Source organism: Glycine soja, chromosome 1 (assembly GCF_004193775.1).
Source record: "Glycine soja cultivar W05 chromosome 1, ASM419377v2, whole genome shotgun sequence".
NCBI classification, from domain to species: Eukaryota; Viridiplantae; Streptophyta; class Magnoliopsida; order Fabales; family Fabaceae; genus Glycine; species Glycine soja.
The window spans coordinates 19,670,234-19,693,067 of record NC_041002.1 but is presented as its reverse complement, the minus strand read 5'-3'; the positions used below and the strand labels follow the sequence as shown (position 1 = coordinate 19,693,067).

The 22,834-nt window shown below is 37.1% G+C and overlaps 1 protein-coding gene across 1 annotated transcript; it reads left to right on the top strand.

The window, feature by feature from the left end:
- The first annotated feature begins 20,990 nt into the window (after positions 1 to 20,990).
- On the top strand, positions 20,991 to 22,049 carry LOC114413115 (auxin-responsive protein SAUR36-like). Its single transcript, XM_028377334.1, has one exon. The coding sequence runs from the start codon at positions 21,364 to 21,366 to the stop codon at positions 21,850 to 21,852; it is 489 nt and encodes a 162-aa protein (XP_028233135.1). The 5' UTR covers positions 20,991 to 21,363; the 3' UTR covers positions 21,853 to 22,049.
- The last annotated feature ends 785 nt before the right edge of the window (positions 22,050 to 22,834 follow it).

Genomic DNA, 22,834 nt, shown 5'->3' with positions numbered 1-22,834 from the left:
TGCGTGATAGAGCTAGAGTAATGGCCGAAGTAGACGAGGTGCAAGAGAGGATAAAGGCTGACTTGGAGGCCATGAAAGAGAAAATGGTCACAATGATGGAGGCCATGATGAGCATGAAGAAGATAATGGAGGTCAATGCGGCTACAGTTGCTGCTACCAGTGCCGTTGCTGAGGTGGACCCGACTCCCCCATCAAGCCTCAACCAAATAAATCATGCCATCTTGGATATGGTAGGGCAGAGAGGCAAAGAATTGGGAAGTACGGGCGGCCCCCATTTTGTGCAAGTTCAAAACAAGCATTCCTTTCCACCATATGGCTTGGCTCCCAACCATACGCCACCCAATGCTACACATACTCCCAATAAGGATGTCGACAGCTCTGCACCCATACCCATTGAGAGCCAACAACCCCAGACTGATCATGCACATGTCTCTCAACCCATGGGGGAGACACATGAAATACCCCACCATAATCTAACCAACTTCGAGCCTCGCCTTGGATATGCCACTGAAGAGCAAGCAATTGGTGGTGTGCCCCTGCCAAACACTTTGGAGATCCCTCAGTTTCTCCCACAACCACAATCCTTGCATTTTGCGGCGGGAAGAATCCCTCTTGCTATGGCGGAGAAGGGAAAGTTGGATCATATAGAGGAAAGGCTTAGAGTCGTTGAAGGAGGTGGAAGTTATGCTTTTGCTGACATGTCGGAATTGTGCTTAGTGTCTGGCATCGCCATCACTTCGAAGTTCAAGGTGCCCGACTTTAATAAGTACAAGGGGACTACTTGCCTCAAGAACCACCTGAAGATGTACTGCAAGAAAATGAGGGCATACACAAAAGATGGAAAGCTGTTGATGCATTTCTTCCAGGAAAGTCTTACTGGGGCAGCTGTCACCTGGTACACTAATCAGAAACCTTCCCGAATCTATTCTTCGAAAGACCTAAGGGTTGCCTTCATTAGGCAATATCAGTACAATTCTGATATGGCTCTAGATAGGACGCAACTACAGAACATGTGCAAAAGGGAGCACAAATCTTTCAAAGGGTATGCACAAAGGTAGAAGAATATGGCTGCTCAGGTAGTGCCCCTAATGATGGAAAGGGAGGTGATAGCAATGATAGTAGACACATTGCCGGTGTCCTACTATGAGAAGATGGTGGGTTACATGCCTTCAAGCTTTGCCGATTTAGTGTTTGCCGGCGAAAGGATCAAAATGGGTCTGAGAAGAGGCAAATTTGATTGTCTCGCATTGACAAGTAAAAAGCCTGGGGCAAATAGAGAGAATGAGAAGGGGGAATGACCTCGTGTTCTGACTTCCATTCCTACATGGCCAAATTTTCCACCTGCTCAACAATGTCATTACTTAGACGACGTTAGCCCTTCTCATTACCCACCACCCAATCATCCACAAAGGCCATCACTAAATCAGACACAAAGCCTGCCTGCCACACAACCAATGCCAAACACCAACCAAGGAAGGAATTTTGCAGCAAAAAAGCTTGTAGAATTCACCCCAATTCCGGTGTCCTATGCTAACTTGCTCCCATACCTACTCTGTAATTCAATGGTGGCCATAACCCCAGCCAAGGTTCCTCAACCTCCATTTTCTCGAGGATACGACTCGAATATAACATTTTCTTATCATTAAGGAGCCATTGGTTTGTTTGCTCGAGCGACCTATGCTCCTGAGTTCTGACTTCCAGGACTATTCAATCAGAAATTACTCATTTTGCACGTTTGGTCAGGATGCCGTAAAATGAGTGAAGTTCGAAATAGAAAAAAAAGAAAAGCATTTGATTAACTGTGTTTCAAATAAAAAATAATAATAATGTGACCTCATTCCTGAAAGTTTGTCTTTTTGAGAGAGAAAGTGAGTTATCAAGAATAAGAGTCATTTGACTTAATCTGTCAATCCTTCAAGTGTTTCTCATCTTTGAAAATTCATTTTCAAGAACCTGCACAGTTTCTTTCTTTCCTTCCTTACTACAAGGTCATGACGAAAGACAGCAATAGATACCTTAAAGCCCTACACTGGGGCAATGAGAGGCACCGTGCATGAGCCTCAAGTGAACCTAGGGACAGATCAAAATTTCTCACCTGGTAGGTTGAAAACCTGAAAGGGCAACCTAAGCAAAATTAGGTTTGAAAAAATATATATATACAAAAGAAAGAGAAACCCCTGAGGTTTGCACATTTGAGAAGCAAACTCATTTGGCTAAGAGCTCGTGGGAAATGCCCAAACATCTAATGTTAGTCTCTCATGCAAACTCTTTGAGATTTCTTTCGAATCCAAGGGTATCTTTTGTTGGACAAGTGGCCTAAAAAATTTTAAGAAGGGGGGTTGAATTAAGATTTCGTTGACTATTCCTAATTGAAAATTTCCCTTACTTAGATATTTCCTAGATTCAATTATTTCTTTAATTATAAGTTACTCGAATAATAAATAAGGAGAAGTAACCTTAAAGAAATATAAACACAACTGAAAGTAAAAGAGATTAAGGGAAGAGAGAATGCAAAACTGGATTTATACTGGTTTGGTCACAACCCGTGCCTACGTCCAGTCCCCAAGCAACCCGCTTAAGATTTCCACTATCCTTGTAAAATCCTTTACAAGCAATGAACCACGAAGGACTTCCCTCGTTTGTGTTCAGTGATTACAACCAAGAAGTTATTCCCACTTCTTGCAATGAACCCCAAGGAACGTTGGTCCCTTGTGTCCAGTGGTAACAACCAAGAAGTTATACCCACTTCTTGCAATGAACCCAAAAGACGTTGGTCTTTTGTGTCCAGTGATCAACCAAGAAGCAAATCCTGCTTCTTGAAATGAACCCAAGGAACGTTGGTCCCCTATGTTCAGTGTCTGCAACCAAGAAGACCTTCCCTTGAAAACAGTCACCAAGAGTAGGTCTTTTGAAAAGCTTTTTGTAAGAATAAAGGAGAGGAAGAAAATAGAATAGCACAAGTTTTTGCCCAATGAACTTTTCTTGACAAAGCAAGTGTTGAACAAAAACTTTTAGAAATATGTTAAGAATAATCTTCTTGAAATTTATGCCATGATCACATATTTATAGCCATTTGATGGCTTTTGAAGAAACCATGTTAAAAGTTGTGTCTTTTGGCAGTTTCTTCAAAACCATTCACTTTAAAAAAGTTGTGACTCTTGGCAATTTCTTCAAAAACCAGTCACTTTAAAAATTGTGACTCTTGACAATTTTTTCAAAATCTGTCACTTTAAAAGTTGTGATTCTTGGCAATTTTTCAAAACCAGTCACTGGTAATCGATTACCATTATGGTGTAATCGATTACACAATTTATTTTATCAAAGGTTACGACTCTTCATGTTGAAGTTTGAAATCCAACGTTCAGAACCACTGGTAATCGATTACAAATATTGTGTAATCGATTACACTATTTTGAAAATATTTTGTCACAAGTTGTGACTCTTGAGATTTGAAATTCAACGTTCAAAAACATTGGTAATCGATTACATACCCATGGTAATCGATTACTACTTTGTAAAATAGTTATAAAATTGTGTTGGTCTTCTGGTAATCAATTACTGCCTTATGGTAATCGATTACCAGAGAGAAAAACTCTGGTAAAAGATTTTTCTTTGAAAAATTCTTTTGGACAAATTGTGATATTCAATATTTTCTTTGAAAAATTCTTTTTATACTTATCTTGATGCTTTTCTTGAGGTTCTTGCATATCTTGAGTCTTCTCTTGAATCTTCACTTGAATGTTCTTGATTTCTTTAATCTAGTTTGAATGTATCTTTTTTAAAATGTTTGGCATCATCAAAATAATCTTGGAATCTTTGCTTCTACATCTTTGTTATGTAAACTCTATCAAGATCAGCCTGCCATCGAGTTTCAGTGGGGTCAATAGACCCATGGCATCACTCTATAACCTTAAATCAAGAAAGTTTCACTTGGTCATACACCAATCCATTTCCATCCTTCAAACGGTGCATGCGATCAATCCGAGCCATCTAGCTTGATCCTTATGGGGTGCCACAAGCGCTTAAGTAAAATTGAACATAACAGACATTTGTTTTAAATTTTTCGCGCTTAAAACTATTCAATCATGAGCATGCATATGCATCTTTGTTGTCCTGTGAGTCAAAGGACCGAAGAAGATTTGCTTCGAGAGTTGGTCGATACCACACCAAGTCCAAAGCCAAGGTAAGCAAAGGTAAGTGGTAGCATAGTCATATTTTACTATACAGTACTATTTTCCTGTATTTGGAGACTTAGGGGGCAGGTACGAGTAGGTACTAGGCCCGTGATCGATAAGTCGTCATCATGCGTCCAACTCAAGACGTTAAAGAAGCGCTACTAAGAGGCAGCCTAGTACCTTTTAGGTTTCTGCTTGTTATTTGTTCATCTATGTTTCTTAAGTCATAGTTGAACACACCTAGTTGCTTATAATCCTAGGAATTAAAATAAACAAGCGCAAACCGGGTAGGTAGCAAAAATACCTCACAAATACATACATACATACATACATACATACATACATATATATATATATATATATATATGTGTGTGTGTGTGTGTGTGTGTGTGTGTGTGTGTGTGTGTGTGTGTGTGTGTGTTTAGGTAGCAAAAATACTTTGGATATGCATGTATGTAATTTAGGTAGCAAAATACCTCACAAAATATGTGTGTGTGTGCTTAGGTAGCAAAAGTACCTTGGATATGCATGTATGTAGTTTAGGTAGCAAAAATATCTTGGATATGCATGCATGTAATTTAGGTAGCAAAAATACCTCACAAAATATATATGTGTGTGTGTTTAGGGTAGCAAAATACCTTGGATATGCATGTATGTAGTTTAGGTAGCAAAAATACCTTGGATATGCATGTATGTAATTTAGGTAGCAAAAATATCTCACAAAATATATATATATATATATATATATATATATATATATATATATATATATGTGTGTGTGTGTGTGTGTGTGTGTGTGTGTGTGTGTGTGTTTATGTAGCAAAATACCTCATGGAAAAAACAAACCAAAACAAAAAAAAATAGTTAAATTTTGACTAAAAAGCCAAGACGCTTTTGGAAAGAAATGACTGCCAGTTTTTTCTTTGAAAAAAGGTTTCATCGATAAGAACACAAAAGCTTTTTGAAAAAAAAAGGAAAAAATGTGCGTACACCTGAAGGACGAATGCCGTGAAAATTTTTTGAATGCCTAAATGGGCTCGGATGTGTTCATGAATTGATAAAAGAGCATCTTTTGGAAACACTGGGTTGATTTTAAATAGGAAAAATGAATCCTAAGCCTTAGTGTTACATGACCACAAACTTGAAGCTTAAGTGTCCACATGGGTGCATGCATGATCGGTTTTGCATAAGTTTCTAAATCATCGTTGTTATATGCGTGTCATGGAAATAATGTGAGGCATTCCCTTTTATCCCTAAACCTTTGGCCAAAGAAAGTATCCTAACATACGTCATGTCTTGCCTTCTATAAAGCCTTTTTAGGCCAAAACCTCAATCCGTCGGCCCTAAGCCTCGACCCAGGGTAGCAATTTTTACCCTTATCCTCGAAAAGAGAAGAACAAGAGGATCTAAAAAAACGAGATGAAGAAAAAGCTTCATTTACTGTTAAGTTATGAATGTGCCTTGAATGGAAAAGAAAAAGAGAAAATCCCCGACAAAAGAAAAAGAAAAAGAAAAATTCACAATCAAAGATCGAAAGAAAGCAAAAGAAAAACATACAGAAAGTTCGTTGGACTAGACAATATCTAAATAATGTACAAAATTGTTATGAGCAAGAAAGACAAGAAAAGAAACCATGACTTGAGACACATGAAGCAGTCCCCTTCTTGATTACTAATCGAATCTTTGTGCCAGCATCTCTGTCACGTCGTGCTAAAAAGAAAACAGAAAAGGAAAAGGCCAAAACACTCAGAGCCAAATTTCCTACCAAAACACCATTCTCCAAAAAGTCCTATTGATCCATGATCATGCATGTAATCTTTGATTTGATAGTAAACGATTTGCAAAATCAAGTCATGACATATCTATGGTTTGGAATTAGGATGAAAAACTTGCTTGTGTGAGATTTATACACTTTGAGTGATTTTCTTCTATTTCAGTTGGACCCAGTGTTTCCTCTAAATGATCGTTTAGAAACAAAATGCTAATATCCTAAATCTCATTTGTGGTTATGAGAAAATTCTATCAGCATGCTTTCCTTCCCCAATAGACACATTGTTTTTCTTCAAAATTATATGTGGCTCTGATCGGTTAGAGGTTTGTTTCTTTTGCTAAGCGTGTTCACATTTTAGTGAAGGAATACCGAGACTACTTTAGTCTCTCCTTTCGTCATCTAGAGACGGCAAGCCCGATGACACGCAGCGACTAACATGGTCGTCTGCACCCTTTGTTGGAGACCTTAGCGTCTTTCAACCGAGACTAATTTAGTCTCACCCTTGTCATCCGGAGATGACAAGTCCGATGACACGCGGAAACACCTCACAGTTATTCGCACCCTCGTCATCCAGAGACGGCAAGTCCGATGACACGCAGAGACCAATATGGTCATCTGCTCCCTTGGTCAGAGACCTCAGTGTCTTTCGACTGAGACTACTTTAGTCTCACCCTCGTCATCTAGAGATGGCAAGTCCGATGACACACGGAGACATCTCATGGTTATCCACGCCCTCGTCATCCGAAGACGGCAAGCCTAATGACACACAGAGACCAATATGGTCATCTGCTCCCTTGGTCGGACACCTCAGTGTCTTTCGGCCGAGGCTACTTTAGTCTCACCCTCGTCATCTAGAGACGGCAATTCTGATGACACGCGGAGACATCTCATGGTTATCCACGTCCTCGTCATCCAGAGACGGCAAGTCCGATGACACACAGAGACAAAGATGGTCATCTGCACCCTTTGTCGGAGACCTCAGTGTCTTTTGACCGAGACTACTTTAGTCTTACCCTTGTCATCCGAAGACAGCAAGCCTGATGACAAGCAGAGACACCTCATGGTTATCTGCACCCTCGTCATTTGGAGACGGAAATCCCGATGACACGAAGAGACTAACATGGTCATTTGCACCCTTTGTCAGAGACCTCTGTGTCTTTCGACCGAGACTACTTTAGTCTAACCCTCGTCATCTGGAGATGGCAAGTCCGATGACATGCGGAGACACCTTACGGTTATCCGCACCTCGTAATTCGGAGACGGCAAGTCTGAGACACATGGAGACACCTCACGGTTATCTGCACCCTTGTCATCCGGAGACGGCAAGTCCAATGACACGCAAAGACCAATATAGTCATCTGCTCCCTTTGTCGGAGACCTCAGTGTCTTTTGACCAAGACTACTTTAGTCTCACCCTCGTCATCCAGAGACGGCAAGTCTGATGATATGTGGAGACACCTCACAGTTTTCCGCACCCTCGTCATTCAAAGACGGCAAGTCCGATGAAACGCAGAGACCAAGATGGTCATCTATACCCTTTGTCGGAGACCTCAGTGTCTTTCTACCGAGACTACTTTAGTCTTACCCTCGTCATCCGGAGACGGCAAGTCCGATGACACACGGAGACACCTTACGGTTATCTGCACCTCGTCATCCGGAGACGGCAAGTTTGATGACACGCAGAAACACCTCACGGTTATCCGCACCCTCATCATCCAGAGACCCCATGTCCGATGACATGTAGAGACTAATGTGGTCATCTGCACCCTTCCCGGAGATGTCAGCGTCTTTCGGTCAAGACTATTTAGTCTCACCATTTTGCTATCCAGCGACCCAAGAGTCCGGTGGCATGCAGAGACACCTTACGGTTATCTGTACCTCGTCATTCGGAGACCCCAAGTTCGATGACACGCAAATACCAATGTGGTCATCTTCACCCTTCCCGGAGATGTCAGTGTCTTTCGGTCGAGACTATTTAGTCTTACCTTTTGCTATCCAGAGACCCAAGATTCTGGTGGCATGCGGAGACACCTTACGGTTATTTGCACCTTGTCATTCGGAGACCCTAAGTCCGATGACACGCAGAGACCAATGTGGTCATTTGTACCCTTCCTGGAGATGTCAGCGTCTTCCAATCGAAACTATTTAGTCTCACCTTTTGCTATCCAGCGACTCGAGAGTCCGATAGCATGCAGAGACACCTTACGATTATCCGCACCTCATCGTCCAGAGACGGCAAGTCCGATGTCACTTGTTTTCGCTATTTTGAGACTATCAGAGTCCCTTTTCCATCCAGAGACAAATGAGTCTGGCAGAATGCGGGGACAATGATGGTCGTCCGTTTCTAATTGTTTTTGAGATTGTTGTACTTTCTTTGTCATCCAGAGACAGTCGAGTCTGATGATACATAAAGATTATCTTTTGCTATCTATAGACCAACGAGTCTGATAGCATGCAGAGACCGTCATGATTATCTTTTTTTTATCACTTAAAGCACCAAGGCTTTTTGTTGTGCACCTGATGTCTTTTATGCTATTTTTGATTGACAGGTTTCACTGATTGAGCTATTGGTCGATCGGGTGAAGATTCAGCTTGAATGAAATTAGTGTCTTATCTTTACTTCTCTTTTATCTCCAATAAAAGATAAGTAAAGAGGGACAACTGTCATATCCTAATTTCGTCCGGGGACAATTCTTGTCGGCGTGCAGATCTTGATTGATCACTTTGAGACGCTTAACACCCATCACCACATAATCTGTAAAGTTCCATGACTTTTCGGATAGAAATCACCCAAAAACACAAAATGGGGCTACACTTGTGGCGTCCCTAAATAATGACTGGTTTAATAGTAATAATTTAAATAACAGAAACCATGGGAAATTTTTTTTTTCTTTTCTTTTCTCTCTCTTTTCACAGTAATTAAATTCAGAAGGAAAATTATCACTATAGACTCCTGAATGGCCAGTTCACAACTCTATTCAGAGTCATTTCTTTCTGATCACTCATAACCTCTAAACTATTTTGCTCTTTCAAAAAGAAAAATATACCAGCCATCATTTTAGGTCGTCACGTGAAAAATAATAAAATGCGGTCGATAAACTCTTTTCAATAAAGTTTGTTAACACTTCCTTTTCAAATAACAAGATTAAACATAATTACATTCATCCTCTAAAACTGTCCAAAATATGGGAGTTTGCAAGACCACCAAGCCCCCTTATTTCCTATAAATAGGCTTGAAGGAAGGTTGAGGAAGGGGTTGGGCCTTCAGTGTTATGATAAATTGGAGAGAAATCAGAGAGAAGAAGAAGAAAGAAGAGAAAAATGAGGTCGAGGCACTACCGAATTGCAACCGTAATCGACTTCTACATCATTCTTCATTCGAAGTTCTTCGTTCATCATCCGGTTAGTTTTTGTTTTAAGGATTTGGATACGATCTATGCGCCCTTAGGGGCTCTCTTTGTTGTTTTGTGTATCTTTATCTCCTTCTTCTATCATCGGTAATCTCTTTTCTTTTGTAAAGTAAATTTTAACCAATCATTAGTTACGTAAGTCATCTTTTAAAGAGATTGAAAGTTAGTAAACAAAACCAAGATAAAACCAACTCATAACTAACTTTTTTTTTTATCAAATATCGCTTGAGATCGTTTCGAGGTCCAACACCTTAACGACTCTCTCCACTTTTTAAAGTTTTAAAACATCGTTTCGAGGTCCAACGCCTTAAATGAGTTTTGTTCACAATTAAAATCAATCTTTCGAAAAAAACATAAAATCAATTTAACACACCAACTTTCAGGCTTAAAGAATTACATAGGTCTGAATTCCTCATCGCACCTGAGGATATATAGGAGCAAGGGCAACACCCTTGTCGAACCCAAAAAAATATAAAATATAAAAAAGGAAAAGCAAATAATTTTTAAGTCATGTTTTGCACGCTCGATTAAAGGTTGTCATCCCTTGTGACGGGCGCGTGGGGTGCTAATACCTTTCCCTTGCGTAAACAACTCCCGAACCCTTATTCTCAAATTTTGCAAGCCTCTTTTTGGTTTTTCTAACGTTTTCCCTCGAATAAACGTTGGTGGCAACTCCCTCATTTTCTCCTTTTTGGAAGATGCACCTTTCTTTTCGCCTCACCCTCCCGCCGAACGGTAGGTTGTAACAAGATGAGATGATATTGATGTTGAGAATGACATTGAGATGAGACAATGTTGATGTTGGTAATGACGTTGAGATGAGATGTTGATGATGTTGAAAATGTCATTGTGACGATGTATGTTGTGTATGTACATGGGGGGTGTAGTGACCTTGTTGGATATCCCTGGTGGGGAAATAGAGTGGTTAAAGAGTTTTAAACATCTCTGGAGGAGGATGGCTTAAAATCTTTAATTATCCACGATCTGTGCATTGATGGTGCCTATGTTTCATACTTCATATTGTATGGAAATAGTATAAACTTTGTCAATAAGTACTTGTAGTTTCTCATGAGGAGGAATACTTGTACTTGGAGGCATGTTACTAGGTTTGGAACTCTCTTAAGACTCAGGCTAATCACCATGGGGGGGAGTTTCCTGTGCACGACAGGGTGACCTTGACACTTAATGCCTAGTTTTCCTAAGTGAGAGTTTCGTGTGGACACGCTTAGGCTATTTCCTTGAGGATGATACCACATTGAATTTGAGAGTTGAGGTCAAGTGCATGCATCATACTAAGCATGATTGATTGGAATTGTGGATGGATGATGACTATTTGTTGAGTGTGTGTTGGACTAATGAATGTTTGTGTAAGCTTATGATATTTGTTAATGTTTTCTTACTAATTATGGTTATTTGATTTTTTTATTAATTTCATTTATAATAAACTCACCCCTCGCAATTTTTTTATCGTGTGGTTGGTACCTGTGATGATCGCGAACCTTTGTTCCTGGGAGTAGAATGACAGCAATAGAGTACGAGAAGTGAGATTCTTTTGTGGAGTCCCCATGCCGACGTGATGACGTTGGGAGTATTTTGGGATAGAGTTGTGTTTTGGTAATCAACTCCTCCGTAGCTGGTTCCATAATTCTTTTTTTTAATTGAGGATATAAATCACATATTTAATTATATGTATGAACAAATTTACTTTCCATTCTGTGAATGATGTGTACTAAGTTACTATACCTATATATATGTATTCATTTAAGTAATGGTGCATTGTTTGGTGAATGTATATCGAAAAAAAATTACTTTCATTTTTCATAAGCAGATTAACGGAGTTTTCAATTAAAAATAGAAATTTTCATGGTTTAGAGTGGTGATATCGTAGCAACGAGTCGGGTCATTACAATCAAGCCAAGGAGAAAGGACACACCGAGTCTCAGAGCACTCTAATACACACCTAAAGACTGAGAACTCTTCCTTAGGGAATTCTCTCTTCTCTCTCATCATTTTCTCTATTCCTTTCTTCCACTCCTTCTCCTTCACTAGTTCTTATGCCCCTATCTCAGTGTAAGGCCCTCATGGCCATGAGAGGCTAAACCCTTAGTTAGGGTCTAATAGGCTTAAAAAGTCAAGAGATGTATGATGTACTTCATATTTATCCATGCAACAGGTGTTTTCTATCCTGTTATCTTTTCCTATTTTAATTTCATGCATTACTCATATTTACATTGTTTAAGGGGTTAGATGCTCAACAGAGGGTAATCCTTAAAAAGAATATAATGAAGGTATGCATGCATCAGTTTTAGGGGATAGACTCTTGACTGAGGATAACTTCCAATAGAACTAAAAGGAAAAAATATCATAATAAAATCATTGCTAGACATAGAATGATTGCATTATGCCCATGCATCAAAGCACGCATCTAGAATTAAAGCTTCATGCATTTTATCTATTGAATCTTTGCAAAGGCATTTGGGAGATAGATAATAGGCTTGCATCGTGAGATATCAGGGGCAAGTAATCTAATAGATGTGGGTAGGATAAATTTACCTGATTGATAAAGAAAAATCCAAAAATCATATATCTTAGGCAAACAAGGCATGGTAGGTCCTAACATTCTCATCCCATTGAATTCTCTATTGATTATTTTGCTTCCTAATATTTTCTTTTTCTACAATTATCTGTTATTAATTCATGTTCCCTTTATTTATCATTTACCTCTCTTTATCTCTTCTCTTATAAATTGAAAATTATACCATACAAGTACAAAACAAAGACCCTGTGGAAATCGACACTCAGACTTCCGAATTTTTACTACTTGGACATTTGGTGCACTTGACAATGAGTTAACAAATGTATTTTGGCAGGTTTCACTACATTTATATTATTTTTTTTTTCATTTTATTGTATTGTGCATTGGTGTGTCTGCATTTCTATTCTGCTATCATATTTATTGTTCGCATGTGTAATTGGTAATTATTTTTAGTTAACTATAAAAAAATATCAATGAAATAAAAATAATAAACATGAATTATTTTTGAAGATTGAATCCATTGTTAGTTAACAAAATAAAATTTGATTATCATGTTCACTTATGATTTGCTTTTCAAAAAGAATGAGACATGTTAACACGTAATAACAATTTAGCTAATTATCATGGTTAGTCTTACACATGAAAAATTAAGATTGGTTATCACTATTAAGCACGAATAATTTAGTTTCTTCTTTGCAAAGGTAACAATACGCGTCCATGTGAGTGGTAAAAGAATTATTTAAAAATACCTTTAATCACTTAAGGCATTGGAAACTTGAGGAACCTTTCACCATCAGTTCAGAGAGTTTCTGTGAGCATCTCTGCGGGGATTTTATCCCTAATATTCTTTAGTATACTTTCAGACACCTTAATCCTACCTTCATAGAGTTTAAACACATCTTCAAAGCTATCAAACTCTTTAGGGGTGTTGTCGAATAGCGATTCTAGCTCAGGTTTGACAACTTGAGCTATGGATTTCAGTGCATTAGCAAGAAAGTATGACAATTTCAAGTGAATAAATTGTTCATCTCTTGGAACATAGATGTCCAAGCTCATGACAAAATTCAATCTACTTTCACTATTAGAATCTGGTAGAATAACAACAAAATAAAGAAACAAATCCACTTCGAAAATTTAAAATTGCAACAAAAGGACTAAAATTCAATTTTGCAAAATATTTTTAACAAAAATGAACTTGAATGAATACCAAAGCAACACAAAAAATGCTTAACCTGATTTTGTAGGTGGTCTACCAGTTCTTCCCCTTCGAGGGTAGGGATATTCAATGGACCCTCCTAGACTTGGACAAGCATATTGTGCACCCTTATCATAATCACTCAAGTCATTGTAGTATGCATAATCATAGACCTTATCCCACTCTTACAGGGTCCCTTTTCCATCTCCTCTTTGTATCTTTATGTTCAGTTTAAGTTTAGGTTCATTTATACTTTTTTGGGAATACATTTGGAATGTACTTTGGTAGGTTTCAATACATTTGATTATGTCTTTGTGATGCTTGTTGTGTTATTGGTATTTTATTCAAATGTTACTTTGTGGATTCACTCAAATTATGACATAGTTTTCCAAATTTGACCACAATGTGCAATCAAATGAAATGTAATCAAATGCATGAATACAACATCTCATTGATACCGGAATATGTACAAAGGATTTTTAACCTAACATAACCAAACAAATTACAATGTAAGAAGGAACTCTATTGCAGATACATAATCCTTCCATGGATAACTCCTTTGACAGCCATGTTCAGCCAAATGAGTATAACAATCATGACTAACAAAGCACAACAAATTATAATGAAAATTTTCAGCCACTTTTCCTTTGCCTTCAATGAACTTTCAAGGTTGTTAATCTTCCTCCTCTATCTACCAATAACAAGGTCTATGTCATCAATGTCATTTGGACACCATTGAAAGAAGTTGCAACCACTCTCACTCCCACGTTGTTTCTCAAACAAAAACACAAATACAAAACATAGCCATAAAAAAACAGGGATCAACACAACACTTTCAATAAAAAAAACCCCACCCTATAGTTAGGACAACCCCAAAATCTCCTCCCAAAATAAGCCTTCATAAACGTTGTTTGCACCACCGCCAACTACTCGCAATCGCAAACAGGTGGCAGTGGAGCTCCATCACTAACACCACCATTGTTCACATTGTCGCCATTTGAACCATGGCCACCAGCCGAGTTCCTAATGCCACCAAATAAGGAACCTTCAAACTGTGACATTTCCAAGTAAGAACAAGAAGAAGAAGAAGAATTGGGAATGGGGGAAAACCCTAATTCGTGTTTGGGTATAAAAGGGGGAAGATGAAGCTGATAATGCTAACAACGATCACATATCTAACCTCCCAAGCCATGTCACCTGACAAGTATGCAAACTACAAACATTGTTAGTGACGATCTAACGAAAAGAGTACAATTGCATGCTTTTAATTAATTGGGGGACCAAATTGAATGTTTTAAATATTAGGGGACCTAATTGAATATTTAAATATAATTAGGGTACCAAAAGTACAATTTAGTATTTTTTTATATAAATAAACACTAATTTAATAAAATGTACTTTCCATAAGTTAACTAAATAAAAGAGATGACTGGTCTTTTCGTCTAATATTTTGGGTGTAGGTTGCTAACATACTTCAACTAGTTAGCAATCCCCATATATATATATATATACACACATATATATATATATATATATATATATATATATATATATAAGCACACACGATTCTTGTGAGAATATTTTTTTATGTTAAAACAACTAATAATGACCATTAAATCGTGACTAAAAATAATAAATGTTTGAGATTAAAATATTTAAAAATTCAAAATGAAATATAATCATCAAATCTCTAAAAGATTCACCAAACAAATCATGTTCTAAAATGTCTCAACTATTGTTAACTCATCACCATGATCGTCGTCGTTGCCACCTCCACGACCGTCCTCACCTTTGTTGCTGCCACCATTGTTGCCAACGACGATGGTGGTGCCGACAGTGACAACGAAGATGATCATGGCGACGATGGTGATGGTGGTGGCAACGGTGGCAGCGACGATCATGACAAAGGAAGTGGTGGTGATGATGATCATGGTGGAGGTTGCAATGGTGGTCATGGTGTTGGCGAGAATAGTCATTGGTGTAACAACCCGCCTCGTCGCTACGATATTGCCACTCTAATAACTGGAAAATTTAATTCTTTTTCTTTCTTTTATGAAAACTCCATTATTTTTGCTTATGAAAATCATAGTAAATTTGAATTTCGCAAATATATATATATATATATATATATATATATATATATATATATATATATATATATATATATGTGTGTGTGTGTGTGTGTGTATGTCCCCAAACATGCACCAATGTTTAACCGAATACATGAATATTAATATAGTAGTTCAGTACACATCATACACATAATAAAGATTAAACCAGTTCGTAGATATAATTAAATCGGTGATTTACATCCTTAATCCAACAAAAGAAATCATGAACCACTATGGAGGAGTTGATTAACAAAACACAACTCTCTCCCCAAAATACTCCCAACGTCATCACGTCCTCTTGGCGGCTCCTCAACAGAATCTCATCCCTGCACCCTACTGCTATCATTCTGCTCCCACGAAAAAGGTTCGCGATCATCACAGGTATCAACCACACGATACAAAATTGCAAGGCTGAGTTAATTATAAAAAGAACCAATGTTAAATCCAAATAATCACAATTAGCAAGAAAACATAAGCAAACATCATGAGCTTACACAACCTTCATTATCCAACACTCACATCCAATGATTGTTCATTGTCCACATTCAACAATTACTCATCATCCATATTCAACAATTACTCATCATCCATATTCAATAATTACTCATCATCCATCCATGGATCCAATCAAGACTGCACAGAAGGATGCACCTGACTCAACTCTCAGATGCAATATGTTACGTACCAACAACCAAATCACAGGAAATAGCCTAAGCGTGTCCACACGACACTCTCACTTAGGAAACCATGCAGAGTTCGTCGAGACCACCCGGTTGTGCACGTAACTGCCCCCCTATAGGTAATCAGCTTGGGGCCAAAAGGAGTTCCCTACCAGGTGACAAGCCCCCTCAGTACAAAGTACACTCTGCCACAATTATTCTATTTCCTGTGTCGTATGAGCTATGAACATGGCCAAAAGCAGTGCCAAAGACCATGGACCAATTAAAGCGCCTAAGCATCCCCTCAGAAATACTTAGATTCTTAAAGCACGCTTGTTACCCGCGTCTGGGCCATCCGACAAGGCCAGTGCACTTACCCCCCATGAACATACACTATATACGACGTATGAACGTGACCCAAAGCAAGTGCCAAAGACCCTGGAAGATCAGTGCACTTTGCCCCCAACGAACATACATAACATCCAACGTATGAACGTGGCCTAAAGCAAGTGCCAAAGACCCTGGAAGGCCAGTGCACTTCGCCCCCCACGAACATACACAACATGCATATGCCAAAGCATTTCCAACATCAATCAACATTCCATTTTCACATCATTCTTAACATAGACATCATCTTGTCTCAATGATGTTATCAACAACAACAGCAACCTCATTTCATATTCACATAATCATCAACAATACCATCAATTCATGTTGACATGGTCTTTATTAACAACGTCATCTCAAATCAATATCATCATAAATATCAACATCACCACATATCAATTAAAGTCACCAATAGCAACATCAACAATGAGTTGCATTCCGCATGTAAATATATTTTCCATGCCTGAGGTTCACACTCCCCAGGTCTTCAAACAACACAAGTTTATTAAACAATAATGTTATTCATCAACAATAGATACATCGCATCCCATTCGTTAAAAACATAGTTTTTCTTGAAAGAAAATCAGCATGCAACAGGGACAGGCAGATATTCTCATAGCTAGGTTCCCTGACCCAAACTATGGTGTCAAAACGGTAAATTTCATAATAACTCCCCTCACCTATCGTGAGCTCTCCGTCAGTTCCTCTTTGCATCACTTAGAGGTCTCTCTGTCTCGTTTGTGCTTGTCGATCCAACGCAAGTCTCTATTACGCCAAAATGAAAGGAATTTAGTATGGATTTCAAAAACAAGGTCAAAGGTAACATTTGGGGTCAAATACCATTGTCAAAACATAAAGGGCTAAGGGGTATTTCGGGTTCTATAGAAAAGAAACATCTTTTTCAAATTCCGATCACGCCAATGTGATCAGGGTTCAGTGAATGCCGCAAAAACAACCTCAAGGTTATAAAAAAGATAACTTTTACAATGTCTCATTCTCTAGGGTTTTTCAAAGGAAGTGTAAAAACACACCATTACAGTACCCAACACATAAGAGACACTAAGAGGAACTCAAACTAGTTAGGAGAAGGCTTAGAAGTCAAGATTACCTCAGAGAAACTATGAAATGGAGGATTGAAGGATTTTCTCCATCGAATCTTCGAGGAGGATTCTGAGGATTCCGCTCCGATTAAAGTGTTCCTCTTGGTATGGGGGTCCAACGGTGGCTCACGGCGGCCACCGGTGGTCTTGGGTGGTGGAAAATAAGGTTTTAGGGTTTGGGAGACATTTTTGGGAGAAAAAGAGAGTGAAAATCGTGCTTTTCACTCTAAGGACGTATTTATAACCTGCAACTTTCGCAAAGCGGGCCTGTCGCGCTAAGTCGAAGTCCACTTCTTGCGCTTAGCGCAAGGATTTAGGCTTAGTGGAGCCCCCTCTACACTAGGGCTCACTTAGCGCACCCTCTAGGCGCTCAGCGCACTTCCTCTCAGTTGGAATTGGGCTTAGCGCAGCTTTGGGCCGCTCAACGCAATTCCCCTCGGTTGGAATTACGCTTAGTGCGCCTTCCTCGCTTAGCGGGAGACCAAAAGTTATTATTTTCAAGATCCCAACGGTTAGACTGTAGAAACATATCTTAGGAATATCCAGACAAAATTTTAAGATGATCCAACAGTTAACGAATCTGGTATCGCGATTTCACTGAACTAGGTTTTGGTAAAATCTAAAATCTCATAATTTCAACTTAGCTAAAAAAAACTCCACATAATTCAACTCATTCAAGTCTATCATATAGTCAAACAACACAATAAATAAAATTAAATGTCGATTTATAACTTATAATATCTCAGGGTGTTATAATCAGGGTGATGGTTAATTCAGATATTTTAGAATGTGATAACTAAGATCTTTATAGATTTGTTTGTTTTTTGGTTAATCTTTTAAAGATTTGATGATATATTCAATTTTAATTTGAAATTTAAATATTTGAATCTCAATCATCTATTATTTTTAATCTTAATATGATGGTTGTTATTTGTGTTAGAGATAGGGGAGCAACATGAAGACTTAACCTTGAAGCTTAAAGAAGAGCTTGAAGAAGTTTTTTCTTTCACATCCCAACACTCTTTAGTGGCATTTTTATTGATTGTTGTATTGTGTGTTGCATCTTAGTCTCTATCATTTCATATATGCATCATGCATCATCATGTAGGAGTAAGTAGAAAATTTCTAAAGTTAGAAAATTTTCTTTAGAAGGTAAAACTTTCTATTTTAATCGATTACAACCTTACATTAATTGATTACACAAGTTGGTTTAATCTTGCAAAGAAGTGTCTCGTATCGGTTTAATCAATTACAAGCTTATCGTAATCGATTACATAGTTCTTTTTGAGACAATGATTGATTTTTTTAGGAATCTCTGCTTTAATCAGTTACCATGTGATATAATCGATTACTTCTCTTATAAAAAGTGTTTCAGAAGTAATCAAGAACACTTTAATCGATTACGTTGAGGATCTAACCGATTACATTGTTCTTGAAAGTTTTCTAGTTTTTGGGAAAAATACTTTAATCGATTGAAATGATAATATAATTGGTTACTTTGTTGAAATAATTGATTACATTGTATATTTAATTGATTACAGGTGATTATAATTGTTTTCTCTATAAATAGCCACCTTGTGTTCTCACTTCATAGTACAAGTTCATGAAGTGCGAAATTATGAGCTAAAATAACTGAAAGAAGAGAAGAAAAGTGCTTAGAAATAGTAACTCACAACTTCTAATCTTTGATTATGAAGATCATTTTGTGAAAAGTGAGTTGTGATATTTTCTTGAGTTCAAGAAGACACTCATTCATTCATTCAAGCAAGGTTCTTGCAGAAAGGATTGATCAGGTTTTGTCTATCTTTGACTCTACTTTTTCGTGTGTTTTACACATTACTTGTTTGAGCATGAATTTTTGAATGCATACGATAATAGGTTTTTCTATTTTGGGCTAAGGATAGGTTTCTCTTAGGCTCTTATTGAGGTCCCTAGGGTTGGGTACCTTAGTTTCTTTTTCTGGGATAGGAACTGAGATTGCTTGTAAGAATTCTATATGCAATGAAAATCTAATTCGGGTTTGGATCATATATATATAACTGGATTAGCTTCTCTAGAGATAGAGAGCGAAACAGTAAAAAAATTGGTGTACTTCTTTGCTTCATTATCTTTCTTTTTCATTCTAGTCATAATCAATTTACTCAAGTTTAAAGAAAATATCTTTTTGAAAGAAAGAACTTTAATAAAGGTTTTTGCGTAAGGGTGATTGATTAAGTATTGGTTTATCAAAGTTTGTGAGATCTTTTTCTGGCGTTTCACATAAGATAATGTTCTTACATAAGTTTTACTCATATATATATATATATATAAGAGATCACATTTAACCATATAATCTCTATAAGATTTATCAAACAAAAAGTCAACTATCTTAAAGATTTAATTTACGTCAAGATCATCACTATAACCACCACCATCGCTGCCATGACCACTATGATCACGATCACTCTGGTGGTGGTGGTGGTTAGGGTGACGGTGATGACGACGACAACAGTCATGTTGGTGGCGGCATGAACAATTGACGATCATGGTGGTGATTGTGGTGACGACCATGATAGTTATGGTGGAAATTAACGATCATGACGATGGTGGTAGTCAGTCATGGTAATGATAAATTTGAGATATTTTAGGACATCATAGATTAAATCTTTAAGATATTTGATTTTCTATTTAGTAAATCTTATGGAGATTTTATGGTTAAATGAAGTTTTAATTTGAATTTAAAATATTTTAATCTTGACGAAAAATAGGTTCCTACTAATTTTGTTTGCTTTAAGTCCCTAATAAAATAAAAAATGGATTTTAGTCTTTGATAAATTAGTAAATTTTGTTTTGGATAGTAATAAATTTTGTCCATTTGTTATAAGTCCCTATCAAGTATTTTTCATAGGGACAAATACAAAATGAACAAAATTTATTAGGGATCAAAAATAGAAATTGTTAGTTTTGTAGGGACTAAAACAAATATCAAGGACCAAGCTTTTTTTTTATTTAAGATTCAAAACAAAATTCGCTAATTTATCATACACTTAAATCATATTTTTAACTTATTAAAAACATATTTTAACATTTAATTAATTAATCAATCAATAATTTGTTTACACGATCGACCGTATTTCATATTACATGGATTTTATAGATTGCATATGCCAGAAACAGAACGTGTGGCCCTAGTTCTCATTTCATTAAAAAACAAATACCACATGTATTAGGTTCGATAAACAAGATCTATCTTTTTTTCGCTGAATAGTTCTAAATATATTTAATCACTAAAAACAGTTAATGTCTTTTATTTTTATTCTTTTAAAATATCTATTCAATTTTAGTCTTTAAAAATTATGTGTTTTTGATACTAAACAAGTAATTTATGCATATATTGTTGTCCAATTACATATTATTATGTATAAATTTTTTTTATATAATAATTACCTTAAAAATCATATTTATTCTAATTTTTAATTGGTGGATAATATATAATTCAATAATTTTCTTACAAAAATTAAAAGATTTTTTTTATATAAAAACTAAAACGTATTTGAAACAATAAAAGTGAAACGCCGTTCAACAGTTTATGCATATTAAAGCAGGTTCGAGTATATTACCGTGTACATTAGCCAACAAGTCAAATGTTATATATGTTAGGACACAATCTCCTTCCGAGGGCCCAGAATATTTTGCACCACTTAACAAATCGCAACAGCCAAACGCGTAGGTCCTCTTCCCTCTGGCCGAGACATTTCATAATTCATAATTAATTCATAATTCCCACGTTCTCTCTCCCACGCAGTTTCGAATCCGCAATGAAACTCAACCACGTTTGAAAACCATGTCAAACATCCCCACAACGCTCTCGGAGATTTGCCTCACCCAGTTTCGGCTTGCCATGTCCATAGCAGACCCGTGGCCCTTCTCAAGAACCCACCCAGCAAGTCCCAAGTAGCACCCTCGGTCCTCCTTTTCACTTCCATTCATTCCAATACACACCACACCAAACACATCTCTCTCAATTCAAATTAAGGCACATGTCCAAGAACCGCGGATTCAACCTCAGGAGGCGCCTCATCCGGGTCTCGAAATGGATCTTCAGGAAGATACGGACGCGGGCTCCACGCGAGTACCATTGCCTGGGTGACTCTCCTCCGTCACCCATGGTGAAGCTCCTTACGTGGGGCCGCAAGCTGACAGCGGGTGCCAAGTCCCGCTTGAAAGTGGCGTCCGGATCCGGTTATGCCCAATTAGGAACCGATCCGGACCCGAGTGTGCCGAAGGGGCACCTGGCCGTGTACGTAGGGCAGAAGGACGGCGAGTTGCACCGTGTTCTGGTGCCGGTAATATACTTCAACCACCCTTTGTTTGGAGAATTGCTGAAGCAGGCGGAGGAGGAGTTCGGGTTCCACCACGAAGGGGGAATCACCATCCCGTGCCGGTTCACCGAGTTTGAACGGGTGAAGACCCGAATTGCATCCGGATCTCGCAGAGGCACCCGTCCGAAAAGATTGGCCTGGCGCTGAGGACTGAGGTGATGCTGAATTGCTGCCCATCCTGTAACTCAACAAATAATATTGCTTTTTAGGATTTTTTTTTTTCGTGTTGTTAATTATTTTTTTTAACCTCGTTTAATCCGTGAGGTAAATTTTAGCTTTCCTGTTTACCTAATGATAATGGTGTGTAAATTAAATACAGAAAAAAATTGTTTTTCAATGACTAACGATATATATACTTTTTCTCCCTCGAAAAACAAAATGATATACTTTTACTACAACATAATGGTCAAGTCTATTTTAGGATCAAGAAGTTTTAATATTACACTTTCTTGAAACAAACAAAATTGATTTTTGAACAGAAAAATCTATTTAGTAAGAAAAAAAATATGAGAACAATATTTAGGTTTAATAATTTTTATGATATGATAGAAAAAAATTTATACATAGTAGTATTAGTATTCATATTGTCTTTCATGGCAATAAGGTAATGTTAGTTATGATAATGATATATTTAAAATAATAATGGTGATAAAGATATAGATCTTATATGTGTAATTTGACTTTTCATTTTCTTTAATGGTTTTTAGTTTTTCTTTTAAACATTATTTTTATATAGTTTAGTATGCTATTAAATTGTTTTGAATTTATTAAGATAATAAATGTGTGAATTATTATAAACTTTTAATTCATACCGATAATTAAAAAAAGATAGGATGTAAACTTGGATAATTAAACTTGCTCTCCTCATATTAGTGTCTCAATTAAATATTTTCAAGCTACATTTCTTACATTTTTAGGTCTATATTTGATATTCTTAACTACTTTTAGAATTTCTACTAAATATTTAATTTTTTCCCATTAGTTGTCCTTATTAAATATTTTAAGTACTTGTATTTTTTATTGATAATGGTGCATAATACTTTACACTTTAATGTTTTCACATCACATTAATTAGTAATATTAAAAAAATAATAAAATCAATTGAATTAATTACTTTTATTGGTATGTT